Source organism: Chiloscyllium plagiosum, chromosome 2, assembly GCF_004010195.1.
Source record: "Chiloscyllium plagiosum isolate BGI_BamShark_2017 chromosome 2, ASM401019v2, whole genome shotgun sequence".
NCBI classification, from domain to species: Eukaryota; Metazoa; Chordata; class Chondrichthyes; order Orectolobiformes; family Hemiscylliidae; genus Chiloscyllium; species Chiloscyllium plagiosum.
In genome coordinates this window covers 144,007,232-144,027,047 of record NC_057711.1, presented here as the reverse complement: position 1 = coordinate 144,027,047, position 19,816 = coordinate 144,007,232, and the positions used below count along the sequence as shown (strand labels likewise).

Genomic DNA, 19,816 nt, shown 5'->3' with positions numbered 1-19,816 from the left:
CAACCTCCTGGCCAATACAGAGACAATGGTTACAGGATGGTCTCGACGGGCGGTTAAATATCCAGAGGTATCAGACTATTTGGAAGGACAGACAGGGAGGTAAGGGAGGTGGTGTAGATCTGATATTTAAGGATGTCACCAGGGCAGTTCTAGGTAATCTATTTGGGTTATAGAAGAAAATGTCACTGATAGGTGTAGTCTATAGGCCACCAAATAATACCATCACATTGGGGCGGGCTATAGACAAAGTAATAACTAATACCTGTAAAAATGGTATGGCAACTATCATGGGAGATTGTAATCTACATGTCGATTGGTTGAACCAGCTCGGTTAGGATAACCTTGAGGAGGAGTTCATTGAGTGTATCCGTGATAGTTTCCTTCAACAGTATGTAAAGGAACCAATGAGGGAGCAAGCAATCCTAGACCCGGTCCTGTGTAATGAGACAGCAATAATTAATGACCTCATAGTTAGGGATCCTCTTGGAAGGAGCCATCGCAGTATGCTTGCATTTAGAATACAGATGGAAAGTGCAAAGATAAAATTCAATAACAGGGTCTTGCGCTTAAACAAGGGAGACAATAGGATGAGGGAGGAGTTGCCTAAAGCAGTCTGGAAACAAAGACTTTATGGTGGGACAGTTAGAGTCATAGAGATGTACAGCACGGAAATTGACCCTTCGTTCCAACTCATCCATGCCGACCAGATATCCCAATCTAATCTAGTCCCATTTGCCAGCACTTGGCCCACATCCCTCCAAACCCTTTCTATTCATCTACTCATCCAGATGCCTTTTAAATGTTGTAATTGTACCAGCTTCCACCACTTCCTCTAGCAGCTCATTTCAAACATGCACCACCGTTTGCATGAAAAGGTTGCCCCTTAGGTCCCTTTCAAATCTTTCCCCAAACCTATGCCCTCTAGTTCTGTACTCCCCCATCCCAGGGAAAATACCTTGTCTATTTACCCTAACCATTCCACTCATGATTTTATGAAACTCTATAAGATCACCCATTAGCTTCCATCACTCCAGGGAAAACAGCCCTAGCCAGTCCAGCCTCTCCCTATAGCTCAAATCCTCCAACCCTGGCAACAACCTTGTAAATCTTTTCTGAACCCTTTCAAGTTTCACAACATCTTTCCGATAGGAAGGAGACCAGAATTGCACGCAACATTCCAACAGTGGCTTAACCAATGTCCTGTACAGCCGCAACATGACCTCCCAACTCCTGTACTCAATACTCTGAATAATAAATTAAAGCATTCCAAATGCCTTCTTCACTCTCCTATCCACCTGCAACTCCACTTTCATGGAGCTATGAATCTGCTCCAAGGTCTGTTTAGAACATAGAACATAGAACATAGAACATAGAACAATACAGCACAGAACAGGCCCTTCGGCCCACGATGTTGTGCCGAACATTTGTCCTAGCTTAAGCACCCATCCATGTACCTATCCAATTGCCACTTAAAGTTCGCCAATGATTCTGACTCTGCCACTCCCAAAGACAGCGCATTCTATGCCCCCACCACTCTCTGGGTAGACGTGTCGCGTCTTTTAAGCAGGAACCTATAGTCGTACTCAAAGTTAACAACAAATGGTATCCTTTTTTAATTGACACAGGAGCTTCAATGTCTTCTGTAAGATCTGACAAAGACTTGCCAATTTCAATACAAACAAAGAGTTTGTCTGGTCTACATAGAGAGAGCAAAAAATATCCACTTTCTCAACCTGTTGCTGTTTATTTTCAAGGTTATTCCCTGTCTCATCGTTTTGTAATTACAAACAAAATATCATGCAACTTGATGGGACGAGATTTGCTGTCTTCCTTTCAAGTAAAACTTGCATGTTCCCCTGATGGTGTCCAGCTTGATTCTGATTCATACGAACGTCAGCAGTATGTATCCACTGAACCACAGTGGTGGTCACTTGATATTAATACCAAAAACTCTGGGGACCACAATACTCTTGCTTATGTCCGAACAGACCAGGATAAAATTCTTGAAATTTTAAAATTTATTTAATTGGAACCAAATGAACTGTGCAGAATTTGGCCCATGTCATTGGTCCAGAAGGGGAGGCGGAAATATCTCTTCATCTATGGAAGCAATCAGCACCTCATATCATTCCAAAAGTTTACCCGCCTCACCATGCTAAAGAACTTGGCCCTATGGTTCACCGTGCAATGACCAAGTCTGACCCACATTGTTATGTGTTGCAGACGATTCAAAACGATTTGACTGTTCAATATTATACAACTCCTACTTCCTGTGGTGCTACACTTCAGCATCATGACAGTCGAGACATCCTTGATTTAGTCAATCCGATGTACGGGGTGAAACATACACTCATCTTGGACTTACAGACTGTGAACCTATTCAAGTTGCTTTAAAACCAAGTGTTACCTTGCCATCCATTCGCCAGTATCCACTGAAGCAGCAGGCAATTCCAAGCATTACTTCTTTAATAGAAGACTTCCTCCATCAAGGCATCTTAGTGCCATGCCAATCACCTTGTAACACTGCAATCATGGCTGTCCAAACTTGGAAAACCAAATCAAGACAGAATGGTTCAAGATTTGAGATCTATCAATGCCATTGCTTAGCCACTTCATGCCTTAGTTCCAAACCCAGCTCATATTTTATCAAATATTCCTGAGGATACTAAATGTTTCACTGTTGTTGATCTTCAACAAGCATTTTTCTCACTACCAGTTCATGAGCACAGCCAGTACTTATTTGCCTTAATCCTCAACGTGGGCAGTCCTCCCTACTTTTTATCTTAGCCTGGTGGACAAACTTTTCTCATTCCTGAAGAAGGGCTTGTGCCCGAAATGTCGATTCTCCTGTTCCCTGGATGCTGCCTGACCTGCTGCGCTTTTCCAGCAACACATTTTCAGCTCTAAATGTAGAGTAATAAGGTAGGGGAATGGGTCTGGGTGGGTTACTCTTTGGACGCTCGGTGTGAACTTGTTGGGTCAAATGGCCTGTTTCCACACTGTAGGGATACTATAATAAATGATGAAAAGCAGTGGACCCAGCACTGATCCTTGTGGAACATCACTGGTCACAGGCCTTCAGCCTGAAAAGCAACCCTCCACCACCACCCTCTGTCTTCTACCTCTGAGCCAGTTCTGTATCCAGATGGCTAGTTCTCTCTGTATTCCATGTGTTCTAACCTTGCTAACCAGTCTACTGAGAGGATCCTTGTCGAAGGCCTTACTGAAGTTCATACAGATAACATCCACCGCTCTGCCCTCATCAATCCTCTTTGTTACATCTTCAAAAAACTCAATCAAGTTTGTGAGACATGATTTCCCACACACAAGGCCATGTTGACTCTCCCGAATGTGATGATACTGCTCCATTAACAAGGTGCAGGACTTTCAAAGCAATTTTTCAAAGTGCTCAGCAAAAGTATATTCCAGTGAATAGGAAGGCCAGTAGGAAAAAGGGTAATCTGCCATGGGTGTTTTAGGAAATAAGGGAGGCTATCACATTGAAAGAGAAGGCATACAAAGTGGCCAAGATCAGTGGGAAACTAGAAGATTGGGAAAGCTTTAAAGGTCAACAGAAAGCCAGAAAAAAAGCTATAAAGAGAAGTAAGACAGAACATGAGAATAAACGAGCTCAGAATATAAAGACAGATAGCAAAAGTTTCTATAAAAATATAAAATGAGAAAGAGTGGCTAAAGTAAACTTTGGTTCTTTAGAGGATAAAGTGTTTTAGTAATGGCTGGGGCATTGAACAGGTATTTAATGTTGGTCTTCACAGTGGAGCACACCACTAACATGCCAGCAATTGACAAAGAGACGAAGGTAGGTGAGGACCTGGAAACAATCATTATCACGAAAAAGGTAGTGTTGGGTAAGCTAATGGAGCTAAGGGTAGACAAGTCTCCTGGCCTTGATGGAATGCATCCCAGGGTATGAAACGAGATGGCAGGAGAAATAGCAAATACACTTCTGGTAATTTTCCAAAATTCACTGGACTCTGGGGCAGTTCCAGCGGACAGGAAAACTGCAAATGTGACGCCACTGTTTTAAATAAAACATTGACAAAAGATGTGGAATTATAGATGATTAGGTTAACATCTACAGTGGGGAAATGCTTCATTCTGTCATCAAGGAAGGAATAGCAAGGCATCTAGATAGAAACACCTGCTCCTAGTTCTTATGAGGCGTTGATAGCCCACAGTACCTCAGGGATACCCAATTTGGAGTTGCTAGATCTGTTCGAAGTCTGTCCCCTTTAGTAAGGTGATAATGTCACACAGTACAAAGGAAAGTACAGCAAACTTTTTATTAAATGGCATCTATGGGACGAGGGGTCTGCCAATTGGTCAAGAAGTCCACAAAATCAATGTAAAAACACACGCTAACATAAGGAACTATTATACTTTATTTACAGCATCTATCAGTTAAATAACAGTACAATTTCACCTTAAATAAAACTAACCAGCAGAGGACCTTCTCACTTGCACCCTGAACTGAATACTTGGGACATTGCAGAGACTGTAATAATACAGTGAACGTTAGGTGTGTGTAATTTTAGCCGGTTTGTCAAGAGTCCCGGTTGCATTTAAGCTGCAATTAAATCAAAGTTTGTTGTATCCTCAATGTGAAGATGGGACATTATCTCCAAAAGAACTGTGAAGTGGTCTCTCCTACAAATACAGTCATGACAAGACTTATCTACAACAGACACTCTGGTGATGACAAGGTAGGTGTCAAGTTTCTTGAGTATTGATGGAGCTATTCCTAATCTCTGACCTGCACAGGTAGCCACTGCATTTATGTGGCAGAAGTGGGTACTGCAGATGCTAGAGACTAGAGTCAAGATTAGAGTGGTGCTGGAAAAGCACGGCAGGTCAGGCAGCATCCGAGGAGCAGGAAAATCAACATTTCGGGCAGGAGCCCTTCATCAGGAATGGCTGATGAAGGGCTTCTGCCCGAACCATCGATCTTCCTGCTCCTCAGATGCTGCCTGACCTGCCGTGCTTTTCCAGCCTCACTCTAATCTTCATTGCATTTATGTGGCTAGTCCAGTTTCTGTAATACGGACTATCTGATAGTCAGATACAGACTATTGCAATGCTAATGAGTGGAATGTCCTGTAATTAGACAAGTTGAATGTTATAGTTAATTCTGTAATGTTATTTTGTAAGTTATTTTTACGAATCAAATATAGTTTTGGAAAAAGTTCAGCAATCTCCCAGCTGAGGTTAAATCATGAGGGACATAGATAAGGTGAATATCAACGGTTGTTTTTCCCCAAGGATGGGGGAATTCAAAACTAGGGAGCATATGGAGATAGAAGAAAGATTTAAAAGTGACCTGAGGGGCAACCTTTTCACACAGAGGATGGAATGGACTCCCAGATGAAATGGTAGATGCAGATACAATTAAAATACATTTGGACAGGTACATGAGTAGGAAAAGTTGAGGGTGACATGGGCCAAACGCAGGACAGTGGTCAGGGTGGACTAGTTGGACAGGAGGGTCCATTTCCATGCTGTATGATCTATGGATGTCAGAGCCTGCGATGGCCGCAAACCGACAACAGGGGGAGTACTGAGTGCATCAAGAGCCTATTGGGAGTGATGTCGTTCACCAAGAGAGGGCGCTGAGGCTGGGAGGCTGAGCGCTCAGGCTCTTTCCCCACTGCCCGGGAACACACATTACACTGTCCGCGAGGGAGATGCGTCTTGTCGTCCGCCTCGCTCAGACCGCCCGATGGCTGTTCGGTTGGAGAAGACGATCGGAAGCTGAGGACTTGCTCCGCCACTACGCAAGGACGATGCGCCGCAGCTACGGGAAGGAGGAGCGGGGCCAGCCGTGGACACCGAGCTACGGACTTTACCTCAGTGAGTAAGAGCGGGCAGGAGGTGAAAGGTCAGCTGGGGATCGCCGGTCTCACCGGAAGTTCATGTCTCAACCATTTGATCTGAAGGGTATCCGCAAAGCCCATCCCCCCTGCTCGCAGCGTCGCGTTTGAATTCGTCCAGAGCGTACCAGCCCGGCCACGCCCACTCGTGGACCACGCCCGCACACTATCCTTATAGCCACGCCCACTCGTGGACCCCGCCCGCACACTCTCCTTATAGCCACGCCCACTCGTGGACCACGCCCGCACACTATCCTTATAGCCACGCCCACTCGTGGACCCCGCCCGCACACTCTCCTTATAGCCACGCCCACTCGTGGACCACGCCCGCACACTATCCTTATAGCCACGCCCACTCGTGGACCACGCCCGCACACTATCCTTATAGCCACGCCTACGCGTGGACCACGCCCGCACACTATCCTTATATCACGCCCACTCGTGGACCACGCCCGCACACTATCCTTATAGCCACGCCTACGCGTGGACCACGCCCGCACACTATCCTTATATCACGCCCACTCGTGGACCCCGGCCGCACACTCTCCTTATATCACGCCCACTCATGGGCCCAGCCCGCACACTCCTTATAGCCACGCCCACTCACGGACCCCGTCCGCACATTTCCTTATAGCCACGCCCACGCGTGGATCACGCCCGCACACTCTCCTTATAGCCACGCCCACTCATGGACCCCGCCCGCACACTCATAGCCACGCCCACTCGGACCCAGCCCGCACACCTCGTGGCCACGCCCACTGACTGACACCGCCCGCCCTCGTGGCCACGCCCACACACATGGCTGTCTGAGGATTAGAATCAATGGACAATTCCACCTATTTGTCCAAGACCTCAGACCCTGTAATCAGTGGTAAGGACACTTCTTGCCCACAGAAGAAAGACCTAATTCCTTTGCAAAGTTATACTCGAGCAGGTTTAATTGGAAGCACTAGCTTTCGGAGCGCTGCTTCTTCATCAATCACCTGACAGCCACCTGATGAAGGAGCAGCGCTCCGAAAGCTAGTGCTTCCAATTAAACCTGCTCGAGTATAACGTGGTGTTGTGTGATTTTTAACTTTGTACACCCCAGTCCAACACTGACATCTCCGAATCATAATTCCTTTGCAGTTACCCTGAAATGAAAAGAATTAACTGCTGATATGATCATTATCTAACATATGCAACAATTTAACCATTGTGGAACAATGGTCAGTCTGTAACTTTTTGTGAATGAATATATTGCAACTTTCATGGATTCTTTTTCTTAGTCATTTTCTCATTAAATTTCAAAATGCTAGATTGCTACCAACAACTGAAAATGACAGTGTAGGAACACTGAGGCATGGGAACACTGAGGCTTGGGAACAGTGAGGCATGGGAAACTGAACCAAGAACCTGGACTTGGAGGGTTCACCACTACAATTCTATTCTAAGTGGTCAGTTCAATAATTAACATCTAACGAAGCTAATTGTTCTGACCTTATAAGAAAATATCACCCTAAAGAACCTTTGCAGCTAATCCATCTGATTTTAGTGCATTGCTTTAGGGTTGAAAATGTTTTGGGTTGCATTTAAACCCTTAAATGTTGCTTCGAGCAAAATATATGTTGAAATGTAACTTGCAAAGTGCAGGCTGTGCAGTGGCAGTGAGGCTGACTAAACCTTTCAAACGTAATGATTCTGGCAGCTGTTGACTGATCTTGTTACTGGTCATTTTGCTTTTGGTTATGGAAGACATAGGAGATAGATTAGGCCACTTGGCTTTGTCTGCCATTCAGTGAAATAATGGCTTATATTCTATCTCAACTGTGTTGTCCCATGCTATCACTGTATCATTTAATTTCCTTCAGAACATTCAACAATTCAACATCAAGGGTGGAGAATCCTAAAGAATCATAATCCTTAGTCCACAATTGCTGTCTCATTATTCTGTGATCTAATGTTCTTCATTTCCCAGCACCGAAGAGCAACATTAAGGTATCTAAGTTACCAAACTGCTTAACAATTTGATATTTTTCAATTAGCTCACTCCTTATTCTTCTAAACTCTAGGGAATGTCAGCTTGGTCTGTTGTCCTCTTGGTGAATCTTTTTTCCTGTTCCCAGGAACCAGGCTTTGTACTCCGTCTCATGCAAGCATGTCCTCGGTAAAAACAATGACTACAGGTGCTGGAAACCAGATTCTGGATTAGAGTGGTGCTGGAAAAGCACAGCAGTTCAGGCAGCATCCGAGGAGCAGGAAAATTGACGTTTTGGGCAAAAGCCCTTCATCAGGAATTCCTGATGAAGGGCTTTTGCCTGAAACGTCGATTTTCCTGCTCCTCAGATGCTGCCTGAACTGCTGTGCTTTCCCAGCACCACTCTAATCTAGAGTGCAAGCATGTCCTCCCTGAGCCAAGGAGATGAAAACTTCACAGCACTATAGATGTATCCTCACCAACACTTAGTACGTTTGTAGCAAGATACCTTTACTCATACTGTAATTCCTTTTTAACAAACAATATTAAATTTGTCTGAATCGCTCACTGTTCCTGTATATTTTCTTTTATTCTTATCCCTCAATGTGAATGACAGTGGCAAGGCTAGCACTTGTTTCTCATCTTTAGTTGCCCTTGAGAAGGTGGTATCTTGAACCGCTGCAGTCTACATAATGTAGATATATATCCATAGTGTTGGAGAAAGTGAGGACTGCAGATGCTGGAGATTAGAGTCGAGAGTGTGGTGCTGGAAAAGCACAGCAGGTCAGGCAGCATCCGAGGAGCAGGAGAATCGACATTTCGGGCATAAACACTTCATCAAAAATCATGATACCTCATGAAGGGCTTATGCCCGAAACATCGATTCTCCTGTTCCTCGGATGCTGCCTGACCTGCTGTGCTTTTCCAGCATCACACACTCAACTACATCCAAAGTGTTGTTTGGAAGGGCGTTCAAGGAATTTTTAACCCCATGACGGTAAAAGAATGATGATGTAGTTTCAAAGTTGATCCACAGTGATATGTACAACACACCAGGCCTCACTGAATGTTACACACTTCCCAGCCTTTACCCATTCAAAACTGTTTTGCCTTTTTGTTTTTCCGACCAAACAGATAACCTTGGACTTTGCCGGAAAGAAGGCATATGCCAAGTTCTTGCCCTCACCCAAAGAGTCTATAATCGTTAGCAGTCTCTGACCTTTCTTCACCACTTACTGGACTACCTGACATTGTATCAGGAGCAAACTTGCCCAGCCAACTTATTCACAGTCTTCAGAGAGGACCAGTCAATAGACTTGCTTCACCTCGGCTGCAGCCTTTGGACCATGCAGTCAAAGCTCCAGATGTAGCATTCAGGATCTTACGGTTTGTCCAACCAGTTCAACAGGGCTGGGATGGCCACAAAACAGGCCCCATACAAAGGATTCGTGAAAGTCATGCACCCACGTGCAAGTGCAAGTACGAGAACCTGCCATTCATCAAATCAGAGAATTCCTACAGTGTGGAAGCAGGCCATTCGACCCTTTGCATCCACACACCAACCTTCCAAAGAGCATCCCACTCAGACCTACCTCCCTACTCTATCCCTGTAACCGTGCATTTCCCATGTCTAATACACCTAGCCTGCACATCCCTGGACACGATGGGCAATTTAGCATGGCCAGTACACCTAACCTGCACATTTTTGGATTGTGGGAGGAAACCGGACCACCTGGCGGAAACCCACGCAGACACGGGGAGAATGTGCAAATTCCAGTCGTCTGAGGTTGGAATCGAACCTGGATCCCTGGCGCTGTGAGGCAGCAGTGCTAACCACTGAGCCACCACGCTGCCCCAATTGGACCAGAGGAGGGGAGAGGGCAATGAGACTGATGATATCAAGCAGGATGTCACAGAGTTGGGAAGTTCTCGAGGGTGAGTGCTCCCTAATCATCTTTCTCGTTAATGAAGGAGGGGCCCAAAATATTAGAGCCCTCCGTCAGACCTGTTAGCTGGAGCACACACAACGTAGCAGCTATAGGTGCACACAGGGAATCCAAAGCATAGAGGTTTTTCAACTAGACTTCCTCCCTCATGGTTATTATATCATAAGTAGATAGAAAAAATTGTTGCTTTTATTATGAACAGGTAAGAGATATCTTTTTACTTGAAATATACGCAGTTGAAATGTTCAATGCAGTTTACAGTCAGTGCAAGAATGATTGCACACGAATGCATACATGCACTTATCATACTGAATCACAACATGATTCTTTTATATTCTCTTGCATGCTGCATTTATTTTGAATCTGTCTCTTTTTCTTTGTTTGACTTCCTTTGGCTACCTGGCCTCACATGGTACATTCCCTTCAGTCATTTTCCATTTCTCAAAATGACCCCAAAGCCCATGCTATTTGACATGTAATCTTCTCCCTTACATATCTGTTCTTAAGCCATCTGTTTTTTATTGCATCTTTAATAACCTTTCAAACTTTAATCGCCAAAGGTCTCCTTTTATTCTGGCAGACTTTTCAGGATTGAGTCACGACATCTTTATCACTGCATTACAGTTCATTTAAACCACTACCCTTTTTTTTGCAGTAATTCATTTTGCTTGAGAAAAGAAACTAACTTTGAACTTCCTAGCATCCTTCTGTGAAACAGATTGTATAGCTATCTTTCTGCTTCGTTTGCCCACTGTTTACACATTTAGAGTGTTTAAAATGTTAAAACCTAATACAGTTCCTAGTCCTGACCTCATGGGTTTAAAAAATTTTTCATCCCGCTAATTATGAAAAGAAAGGAAAGGCTTCCACTTTATGGAATATCTTTCATACCTTTCTAGCCAGTGAAGTACTTTTGAAATGGTATAATGTAAGAAATGTTGCAGACAATTTGATCAGGGCAAGGTCCTATAATGACCAACAATGAGGTTAGATTAGATTAGATACCCTACGGTGTGGAAACAGGCCCTTTGGCCCAACCAGTCCAAACCGACCCTCCGAAGAGTAACCCACCCACACCCATTTCACTCTGACTAATGCACCTAACACTATGGGCAATTTAGCATGGCCAATTCACCTGACCTGCACATCTTTGGACTGTGGGAGGAAGCCGGAGTACCCGGAGGAAACCCACGCAGACACGGGGAGAATGTGCAAACTCCACACAGACAGTTGCCCGAGGCTGGAATCGAACCTGGGACCCTGGCGCTGTGAGGCAGCAGTGCTAACCACTGAGCCGAGATGATGACCCCAAATGGTTTTAATGGTTGAGGGGTGAGTATTTGCCAAGTCACCTTCTGTTCTTTGAATAGAACAATGGAATCTTTAAAGCCCTCCTTAGAGAGCAGATTGGCCTTTGAATTAGCATCTCATCCAGAAGATTACATTCCCAATGGTGCAGAATTCCATTGGTATTATGCTGGGAGAACAGCCTCGCTTTCCTATATTGTGTGGCACAATACTGATAAGAATGTTGCATATGCTGCCTCAGAATGAACTGTCTAATCTCCATTATCTCCTTTTGTTTGCAGAGAATTCTGAGGGTAAATACGTTTCTCCTTTTCATGATATTCCACTTTACGCAGTAGGTGACAAGGTAAATGCCATTATTTGGTGATTTTGCTATATTGTAGGCTAATAACGTCAGCTGTTTATTGGTCTACTAAATGTGTGCTGACTATTTGTTCTGATGGCCTACACAGTATTGTTCACATCAGCTTCTTCAAATTTTCGGCCCAAAATGTAGCCCTTTAGAATAAAAAAGAAATATTGTCACTCCACGTAATGGTAGTCCTCTGAATCTACAGGAAAAGCGGTTTATCTTCCTGCGATTTATAAGTAATGCACTTGTGATGTTCTTAAGCTTTCTCTCAGTGCTGGTGTTCTCTAGTTGAGTAATTTATTTGTTTGTCTGGGAGAGGAATAAAAGGTGCACCAGCATTTTTCTCGATGGGACAAACATCTAGTTTCTTCTGTATTTCATACTCTTTCTCCTTCAGAACACATTCCAATTTATACAAATTGCAATGGGTAGATGGAACGTAGGTCTTAAGAGCAGGAATGGATCATTTGGCCCGTCAAACTTGCTCTGCCATTCAAATAGATTGTGGCTGATCATCTGTGTACCCCCAGCAGTGATCTAATGGAGTGACAGAACTGGCTTGAGGGCTTTAATATTCTTATGTAACCATTGTTCTGATGCTTCTCTGCAACTCTCCTGCTCATCTTAAGGCATTTGTTTGCATACACTTGAGTGAACAGTCAGGGCCTTAAAGATAGTTCCAGCAATATGACAGGGTCTCTCAGTTACTGCACTAAAGTCGCTGATTATTTTTTGGAGTGCCTGGAGTGAGACTTGAGGAAATGACCTTCTGATTCATAATTGAGAGATCTGTCACAGAGTAAGGGCTGTATATTTCCTATCTTTGTTCTAAATAGTGCATATTCTTCCTTTTCCTCTTCCTCTGCACTGAGTCACCTTCATCTTTAATTAAAATAGCAGTTTAATAAAGGGACCTGGAAATTATGACTGCTCATTCTAGCCTTTGATTCTAATTTGGTTCTGAGCAAATTGATGTCAGAACTCTTTCAACCTATCTTTTCTTGAGAATTTAATATTTCTTTCACTTGAAGTGACAATTCATCTGCCTTCAAATTGGTGTGGAGAGTTTAATGAACTGCAGATCTGCTGTAAAGAAGATGTACTTGAGCAACCAACTTCTAAATGGAAGTTGCTATGTCAGATTAACCTGATGTCTTGAATCCATATCATTGTCAATTTTAATCCTGCATTTATCCCTTTTATTCACTGGCGTTTACAAAGGTTTTTTGACAAGATACCACATAATAGGTTAAAATCTTATTGCACAGCGAGTGGTTAAGATCTGGAATACTCTTCTTGAGAGTATAGTGGGTTAAATGATAGTTTTCAAAAGGTTCATTTTCTGTAAAGGACTACGGGGGAAAAGGTGGGTGAGTGGTGTGGGTGAGTGGTGTGGGTGAGTGGTGTGGGTGAGTGGTGTGGGTGAGTGGTGTGGATGAGTGGTGTGGGTGAGTGGTACTAAGCATAGTGCTCTTTTGCAGAACCAGCATAGATTTAGCTACAGACTTAAAGAACGCTATGAGTATAATCTAATCCTAACCTCTACCTTTTGTATGCTGCACAGTGTCTTGCCTACTGATTCTTCAATTACTACGGTAATACTTTCTCCACACTCAAGTAAAAGTAGTTTACAGCGGAACCGTGATTATCCGAAGGACACGGGCAGTATTTATTTCGGTTAATTGAACTCCGGATAATCAAATGCCAGATAACATAGTTTAGCCAAGCATCAGGACCTTGTGATCTTGGCAGATAATCCAATATTCGGATAATCGAATGCTGGATAATCGAGGTTCTTCTGTATGCACAAATTACTACACAAGACTTCATGATGGTGGGTTTAGTATACTAACATGGATTAACAATTTTCTAACTAACAGGAATCAGCTGCGATTCAGGATAGATAGGTAATTTTTAAATTGGCAATCTGTAATTGCTGGCGAGTGTCACAGTAGGTCTTCAACTATTTATAGTCTATATTACTGACTTTAGAGTCATAGATTCATAGAGATGTCCAGCACTGAAACAGACCATTCGGTCCAACTCGTCCAGGCCGATCAGATATCCCAACCCAATCTAGTCCCACCTGGCAGCACCCGTCCCATATCCCTCCAAACTTTTCCTATTCATATACCCATCCAGATTCCTTTTAAATGTTGCAATTGTACCATCCTCCACCACTTCCTCTGGCAGCTCATTCCATACACGTACCACCCTCTGCGTGAAAAAGTTGCCCCTTAGGTCTCTTTTATATCTTTCCTCTCTCACCCTAAACCTATGCCATTTAGTTCTGGACTCCCCGACCCCAGGGAAAAGACTTTACCTATTTATCCTATCCATGCCCCTCATAATTTTGTAAACCTCAATAAGGTCACCCCTCAACCTCCGACACTCCAGGGAAAACAGCCCCAGCTGAACAGATATGTTGTGGCCAACTCTTCAGTTAATACGGTTAGGTGGGAAAGGAAACAAGCTGCAAGAATAACTCAAAGATCAGATTTTTTTTCCCCTCCTTAGTCAGGTACAGGGATAAGGAAAGAAGTCTTGACAGAGTAGATGCTGGCTCTGTGCTTCCCATCCTGTGGAAAGTTGGGAGTTTCAAAAAAGAGGTCTCCATTTATGATAGAAATGAGGAGAAATTTTGTCTCACAATGGGTTTTGGAGTTTTTGTCCCTGGAGAGCAGGGAAGGCAGGGAGTATGTTCAGGCTGAATTAAACAGATATTTCTTTTGCAAGAGAGTCGAAAATCTGGAGGGTTGCAGGCAAGAATGTAGAGTAAGGCCATGATCAGGGAAACCATAATATTATTGAAAGGCAGAGCAGGCTTCAGGGGCTAAATGGTCTTCCAGTACTCCATTTTTGTAATCTTAATTGGAATTGTTCTCTGTGTGTCCAATTACAATGTTGTTTCTTTTAGTCTAGTTCCAATTCTGGCAATTATTTTTTACTTCCATTCTGGGACTTTATCTTGACTTTCGTTCATCATGGTCAATGGGTTGTAGTGGGACTGCAATCCATTCTACATCCCCCCCCCCTCATTTTTCTTTCCATTTACATCCAATTCAGACAAATGTAAAATCAGCTACTGATGCATAACATTCAATATACATTGCTGAACATTCAAGATTACTGTCTTGGTGTTTTCATTTCCCGTGTTCACTCCTGATACTTGTTATAATTAGTGTTCTAATCCTCCTCTTAATTTTGAGCTTTTTTTTTGAGAGTCCCTAGATAGAGTCAGAGAGTCATAGAGATGTACAGTATGGAAACAGACCCCTCGTCCGTGCTGACCAGATATCCTATATAAGTCTAGTCCCATTTGTTAGCATTTGCCCCATACCCCCCTAAACATCTCCTATTCGCAGACTCATCCAGATGTCATTTAAATATTGCAATTATACCAGCCTGCACCAATTTGTCTGGCAGCTCATTCCATACACTCACCACCCTCTGTGTGAAAAAGCTGCCCCTAAGGTCCCTTTTAAAATTTTCCCCACTCACCTTAAACCTGTGCCCTCTAGTATTGGATTCCTCCACCCCAGGGAAAAGATCTTGTCTATTCATCCTATCAATGCCTCTCATGATTTTATAAACACCTATAAGGTCACCCCTCATCCTCTGACGCTCCAGGGAAAATAGATCCAGCCTATTCAGCCTCTCCCTATGGCTCAAATCCTCCAACCCTGGCAACTTCCTTGTAAATCTTTTCTGAAGCCTTTCAAGTCTCCCAACATCCTTCCTGTAGCAGGGAGACCAGAATTGCACTCAGTATTCCAAAAGTGGCCTAACCAGTGTCCTGTACAGCTGCAGCATGACCTTGTAACTCCTATAGTCAATGCACTAAGCAATAAAGGCAACCATACCAAACGCCTCCTTCATTATTCTATTTACCTGCGGCTCCACTTTCAAGGAGCTATGAACATGCACTCCAAGGTCTCTTTGCTCAGCAACACACCCCAGGACCTTACCATTTAGTGTATAAATCCTGCCCTGATTTGCCTTTCCATAATGCAGCACCTCACATTTATATTAAGTAAACTCCATCTGCCACTCCTCGGCCCATTGGCTCATCTGATGAAGATCCTGTTTATTCTGAGGTAACCTTCTTTACTGTCCACTTACACCTCCAATTTTGGTATCATCTGCAAACTTACTAACCATATCTCCCAAGTTCACATCCAAATCATTTATATAAATGATGAAAAGCAGTTGACCCAGATCGACCATTGTGGCACACCTTTGGTCACAGGCCTCCAGTCTGCAAAGCAACTCTCCACCACCACCCTCTGTCTTCTACCTTTGAGCCAGTTCTGTATCCAAATGTCTAGTTCTCCCTGTATTCCGTCAGATCTAACCTTGCTAACCAGTCTCCCATGAGGAACCTTGTCGAACACCTTACTGAAGTCCATATAGATCATGTCCACCACTCTGCCCTCATCAATCCTCTTCGTTTCTTCTTCAAAATTTCAAACAAGTTAGTGAGACATGATTTCCCACACACAAAGCCATATTGATTACCCCTCATCAGTCCTTGCCTTTCCAAATACAGTTATCCAGTTGTAACATGATTGCCAATATTTGTACTCGATCCCTTTTTCAGGCAGCTATGACCTTGAACTCTCTACAGCATCTCCTCTGCCACATGCTTCCAAGTAAATTGTTTCTATTCTCTAAAGGCTCCTAAGAGTAGGGCTGTAAATGCTGGCCTAGCCAGTGACGTCCACACCCCTTGAATTAGTTAAAAAGAAAACTTTCTTCTTTTACTTGATTTGTTATTCCTTTAATTTTAACTGCCTTAACTCATCTAACTTCTTCTGTGTTTGCTATTTAGCATCGTTTAAGAAGCATCTGGATGAGTACTTAAAATGCCAGGGCATAATGGGCTAAGCATGCAGTGCAGGTAAATGGGATTAAGGTAGTTTGGTCAGCATAAACGTGGTGAGCTGAAGGGCCTGTTTCTATGCTTTTTGACTCTTTGACTCTATCCCCAAATTTTCTGGATGCCCCTGATTTTCTTTCAGAAGCATTTAATCACTTCCTGACACTTACCAGTGACTGTCCATCACAACGACTTCTTTGTTCACCACTACCTCTTTCTTCATCCCCAAATGACCTGTCCTTTACGGTTCCATATTTGCCCAATATTGCAGCATAACTTCTCAAGTTGCCCTCTCCAGGCATCACACATTTTCTTGGGTTCTTTGATGGGATGGAAGTAATGCTGGTAGGGCTGCAATTTATTGCTCATCATTAATTGGTCTCAAATTGAGGGGCTTCTTCGGCCATTCCAGAGGTCAGTTGAGAGTCATAGTGTCATGGAGCTGTACAGCATGGAAACAGACCCTTCGGTCCAAATATACAAAATTAATCTAGTCCCACTTGCCTTTCGGGCTTTAGCATTTAGATAATGAGACTGTGTCTTAAAATGAAAAAAAAGTAAAAGTCGAGAATGACACATATTAATCCAATTTGTCTGATATCCTTCAAATTAGAGCTATGGTATAGCCAAATGTTCCTTTCCAAGCATTAATTTTTTCTTTATGATTATTGTCCCCCCTGCTGAGGATTTGTAAATTTGATTTGTATTGCTTTAAGGCTGAAAGATTAGAGAATGGTGTAATTAGAATAGATTTATTAAGGTGGATATAGAGAGACCTTTTCCTCTCTGACAGAGAATGCAGAAGAAGGAGGCACCATTATAAAAGTAGAGTTGAACTATTCAGCAGTGAAACGGTTGTGTTGGGATGAAGAAGTGAAACAAGCTCAATGTCTGTGCGGCCTATTCCTTTTACAGTTGTTTCATTCAGCTCTTATTTTAGATTATTCTCGCAATTTTCTGAGAGTTATTGCAGCCAGAAGACTAATGTGCACTCCTGGAGCTACTGTTGTGCAGAGTGATAATGAAAGTATAAAGGAAAGTGCTGAAACTAGAATGTGTGCTCAGGCATAAGATACTTGATATTACAGAAATTATACATCTGATAAAGTCATTCCATAGTAACAGCACTCTCATATAATTGTGACTGGGTGGTAATGTCAGAGTACTGTTATATCATTTGGTGACGTCTCAGTTTGAACATTATTATCCTTGTGTCCATGTCCATCACGGGGCCTTGCTGAACCTCTGAATTCTCCTCCAGCTACAAAACTTCCGAGAATTCTCCAGTCCTCTAACCCTTTGTGAATCCCCGTTTCCTTTACTCCATCATTGGTGTTTTCAGCCATTTAGGTCCTAAGCTCCAGAATTTCTGTCCATAGTTCACTCTCCAAGTTTCTTTTCTTGCTTTCCTCTTCTTTAAAATAAACACTTGCTAAAAAACTAACATCTTTACCAAGGAGCTTTTAGGGACTTGTCCTAATGAGAGCTTTTCTGACTTGGTGTCAGTGTGTTATCTGATTATATTCTTGTGAGTTTTCTTAGTGTATCTTACTCCACTGAAGGCGCTATATAAATGCAGGATGCTATTCATTAACTTGAGTGGCACCATCTCGGACGTTACTTTGAGGTGTCCGTGTAATTTCTATAGCCACTTCCATGAATGTTGCTGTCGCAGTCCTTGGAGGATGGTGAAGAGAAGTAAATTCTCTTCCGTCAGGCGCAGATCAAAGTTTGGACACAAGAAGCCACCAAAACCTGGGGTTGTTAACGGAAAGCAAGTTGCATAACGTGGGACTATTTTTGAAAATAACAAATGGCAAGCCATCAGAAGCTGGTATTTAGTCCCAGAAACACAGATTGTACCAAATAAACTGTTTACACCAGAGGAGATTGAGAGGGGGCGTGATTGTGATGTGTAAACTTCTGAGGGACATCGATAGGGTCAGCAGGAAAGACCCAATCCCATTGATGAAGGGTCAGTGACCAGGAGTAAAGATTTAAGATAGGGAATGGAAGGCTCAGTGGAGATGTGAGGAGAATCCTTTTCACCCAGAGGGTGGTGGGAATCTGGAACTCACTGCCTGTACGAGTGGTAGAGGCAGAAATCCTCATAACATTTAAGTATTGAGATGTGCACCCGTGATATCAAGGTCTACAGGGCTATGGGTCAAGCGATGGAACATAAGAATAGAATAGTTAGGTGGTTGTTCTTGAGTGACGTGAATGTCATGGGCCAAAGGACCTTTTTCTGTGCTGTAGATCTCTGTGAATCTATACAGACAGGCAGAGGCTTTGGGATTCAAGGGTTATTGTGGATAAGTGTGAATGTAGAGTTGAGGCCACAATCAGGTCAGCCATGACCTTACAGAATGGTGGAGCAGGTTGAAGGGACCAAATAGACTACTGCTCCTGATATGCACGTACTTTTGTATGTTTATAAGTAGGATTTTCTTTATTATCTGACTGCATCATAGTTTGAGGGCTTGAATTGCAGTGTCATATGTTGGCTAGTGGAGGCAAGTAATTTCCTACACTTGGCTCAGTCTATGTGTGGTTAGTAATGGAAACCATTCCTCTGGATTGAACAGCCAGATTGGATTGAAAACAGAAAACGCTGGAAGCATTCACCAAGTCTGGTGGTATCTGTGGGGAGAGTTAATCACTGAGGCCAATGACCTTGTTTCAGATTTGCTTTTGTTTTAGCCAAATTGTATTCACGTTTTTTTCTCAGGAAGTGCTAAGTTCTTGTCAAGTAAAATATAGAACCAAGATTTCTGAACAAGTGGAAATACTCATTCCCAGAAACTCTCTGAATTGAAGATAAATATCACATCATCTCACCTGGACATCAACCACAACTTTCAAAACGCAAAGAATGCCATCTTTCTCTCCACTCCCCAGCTTCAGCAATGTACTGTGATTATAACTCAAACCAACTTCATTTTGCTTCTCTGAGCAGGGAGACTATACCTCCCAATGTAGATTGGAGGCAGCTTGGGAGAGCAATAATTATAGGAATGTATATATCGTTAGGGGAACAGTCAGGTGTTTCTGAAGTGACAGGCTTCAATCCAAGAGGGTAAGTCCCCTCTCTTGTGTCAGAGTCAAGGGTGTTCCAGAGCAACTGCAAAATACTGAATGGCAGAATAACCCATTAGAGGTTGTGCAACATTTCAACACCAGTGTCAGAGGTAGAAAGAGTCCTTGTGGGTCAACCTTCAGCACATGGACATGGACTGTAGAGGTTCAAGAAGGCAGCTCACCACCATCACCTCAGGGGCATCTCGGGACAGGCGATAACTGCTGACCAGCCAGACATGCCCATGTCCCATGAGGGAATTTAAAAAAAGGGATCCTGGATTTTGTAAATATTGGCATATGTCTCTTGCCCCTCCTTGCACCTCTTTGAATCCCCTCTTGCACTTCACTAACTACTTTCACAATCTTCCCTCGCCCACTCTCCCCGCTTGCCCCACTCTCGCCCCA

The 19,816-nt window shown here is 43.3% G+C and overlaps 1 protein-coding gene across 2 annotated transcripts in view; it reads left to right on the top strand.

Annotated features, from left to right (window-relative positions):
- The first annotated feature begins 5,435 nt into the window (after positions 1-5,435).
- The window catches only part of LOC122564921 (inorganic pyrophosphatase-like), a 63,567-nt gene continuing 49,186 nt past the window's right edge, over positions 5,436-19,816 (top strand). Inside the window, exons 1-2 of one of the 2 annotated variants that reach the window (XM_043720405.1) lie at positions 5,436-5,868; positions 11,381-11,445. In XM_043720405.1, coding sequence (XP_043576340.1) covers positions 5,703-5,868; positions 11,381-11,445 — 231 coding nt within the window. In that variant the 5' untranslated portion in view covers positions 5,436-5,702. The remainder of the gene's footprint in view (positions 5,869-11,380; positions 11,446-19,816) is intronic. The other variant, XM_043720415.1, reaches the window with a different exon arrangement.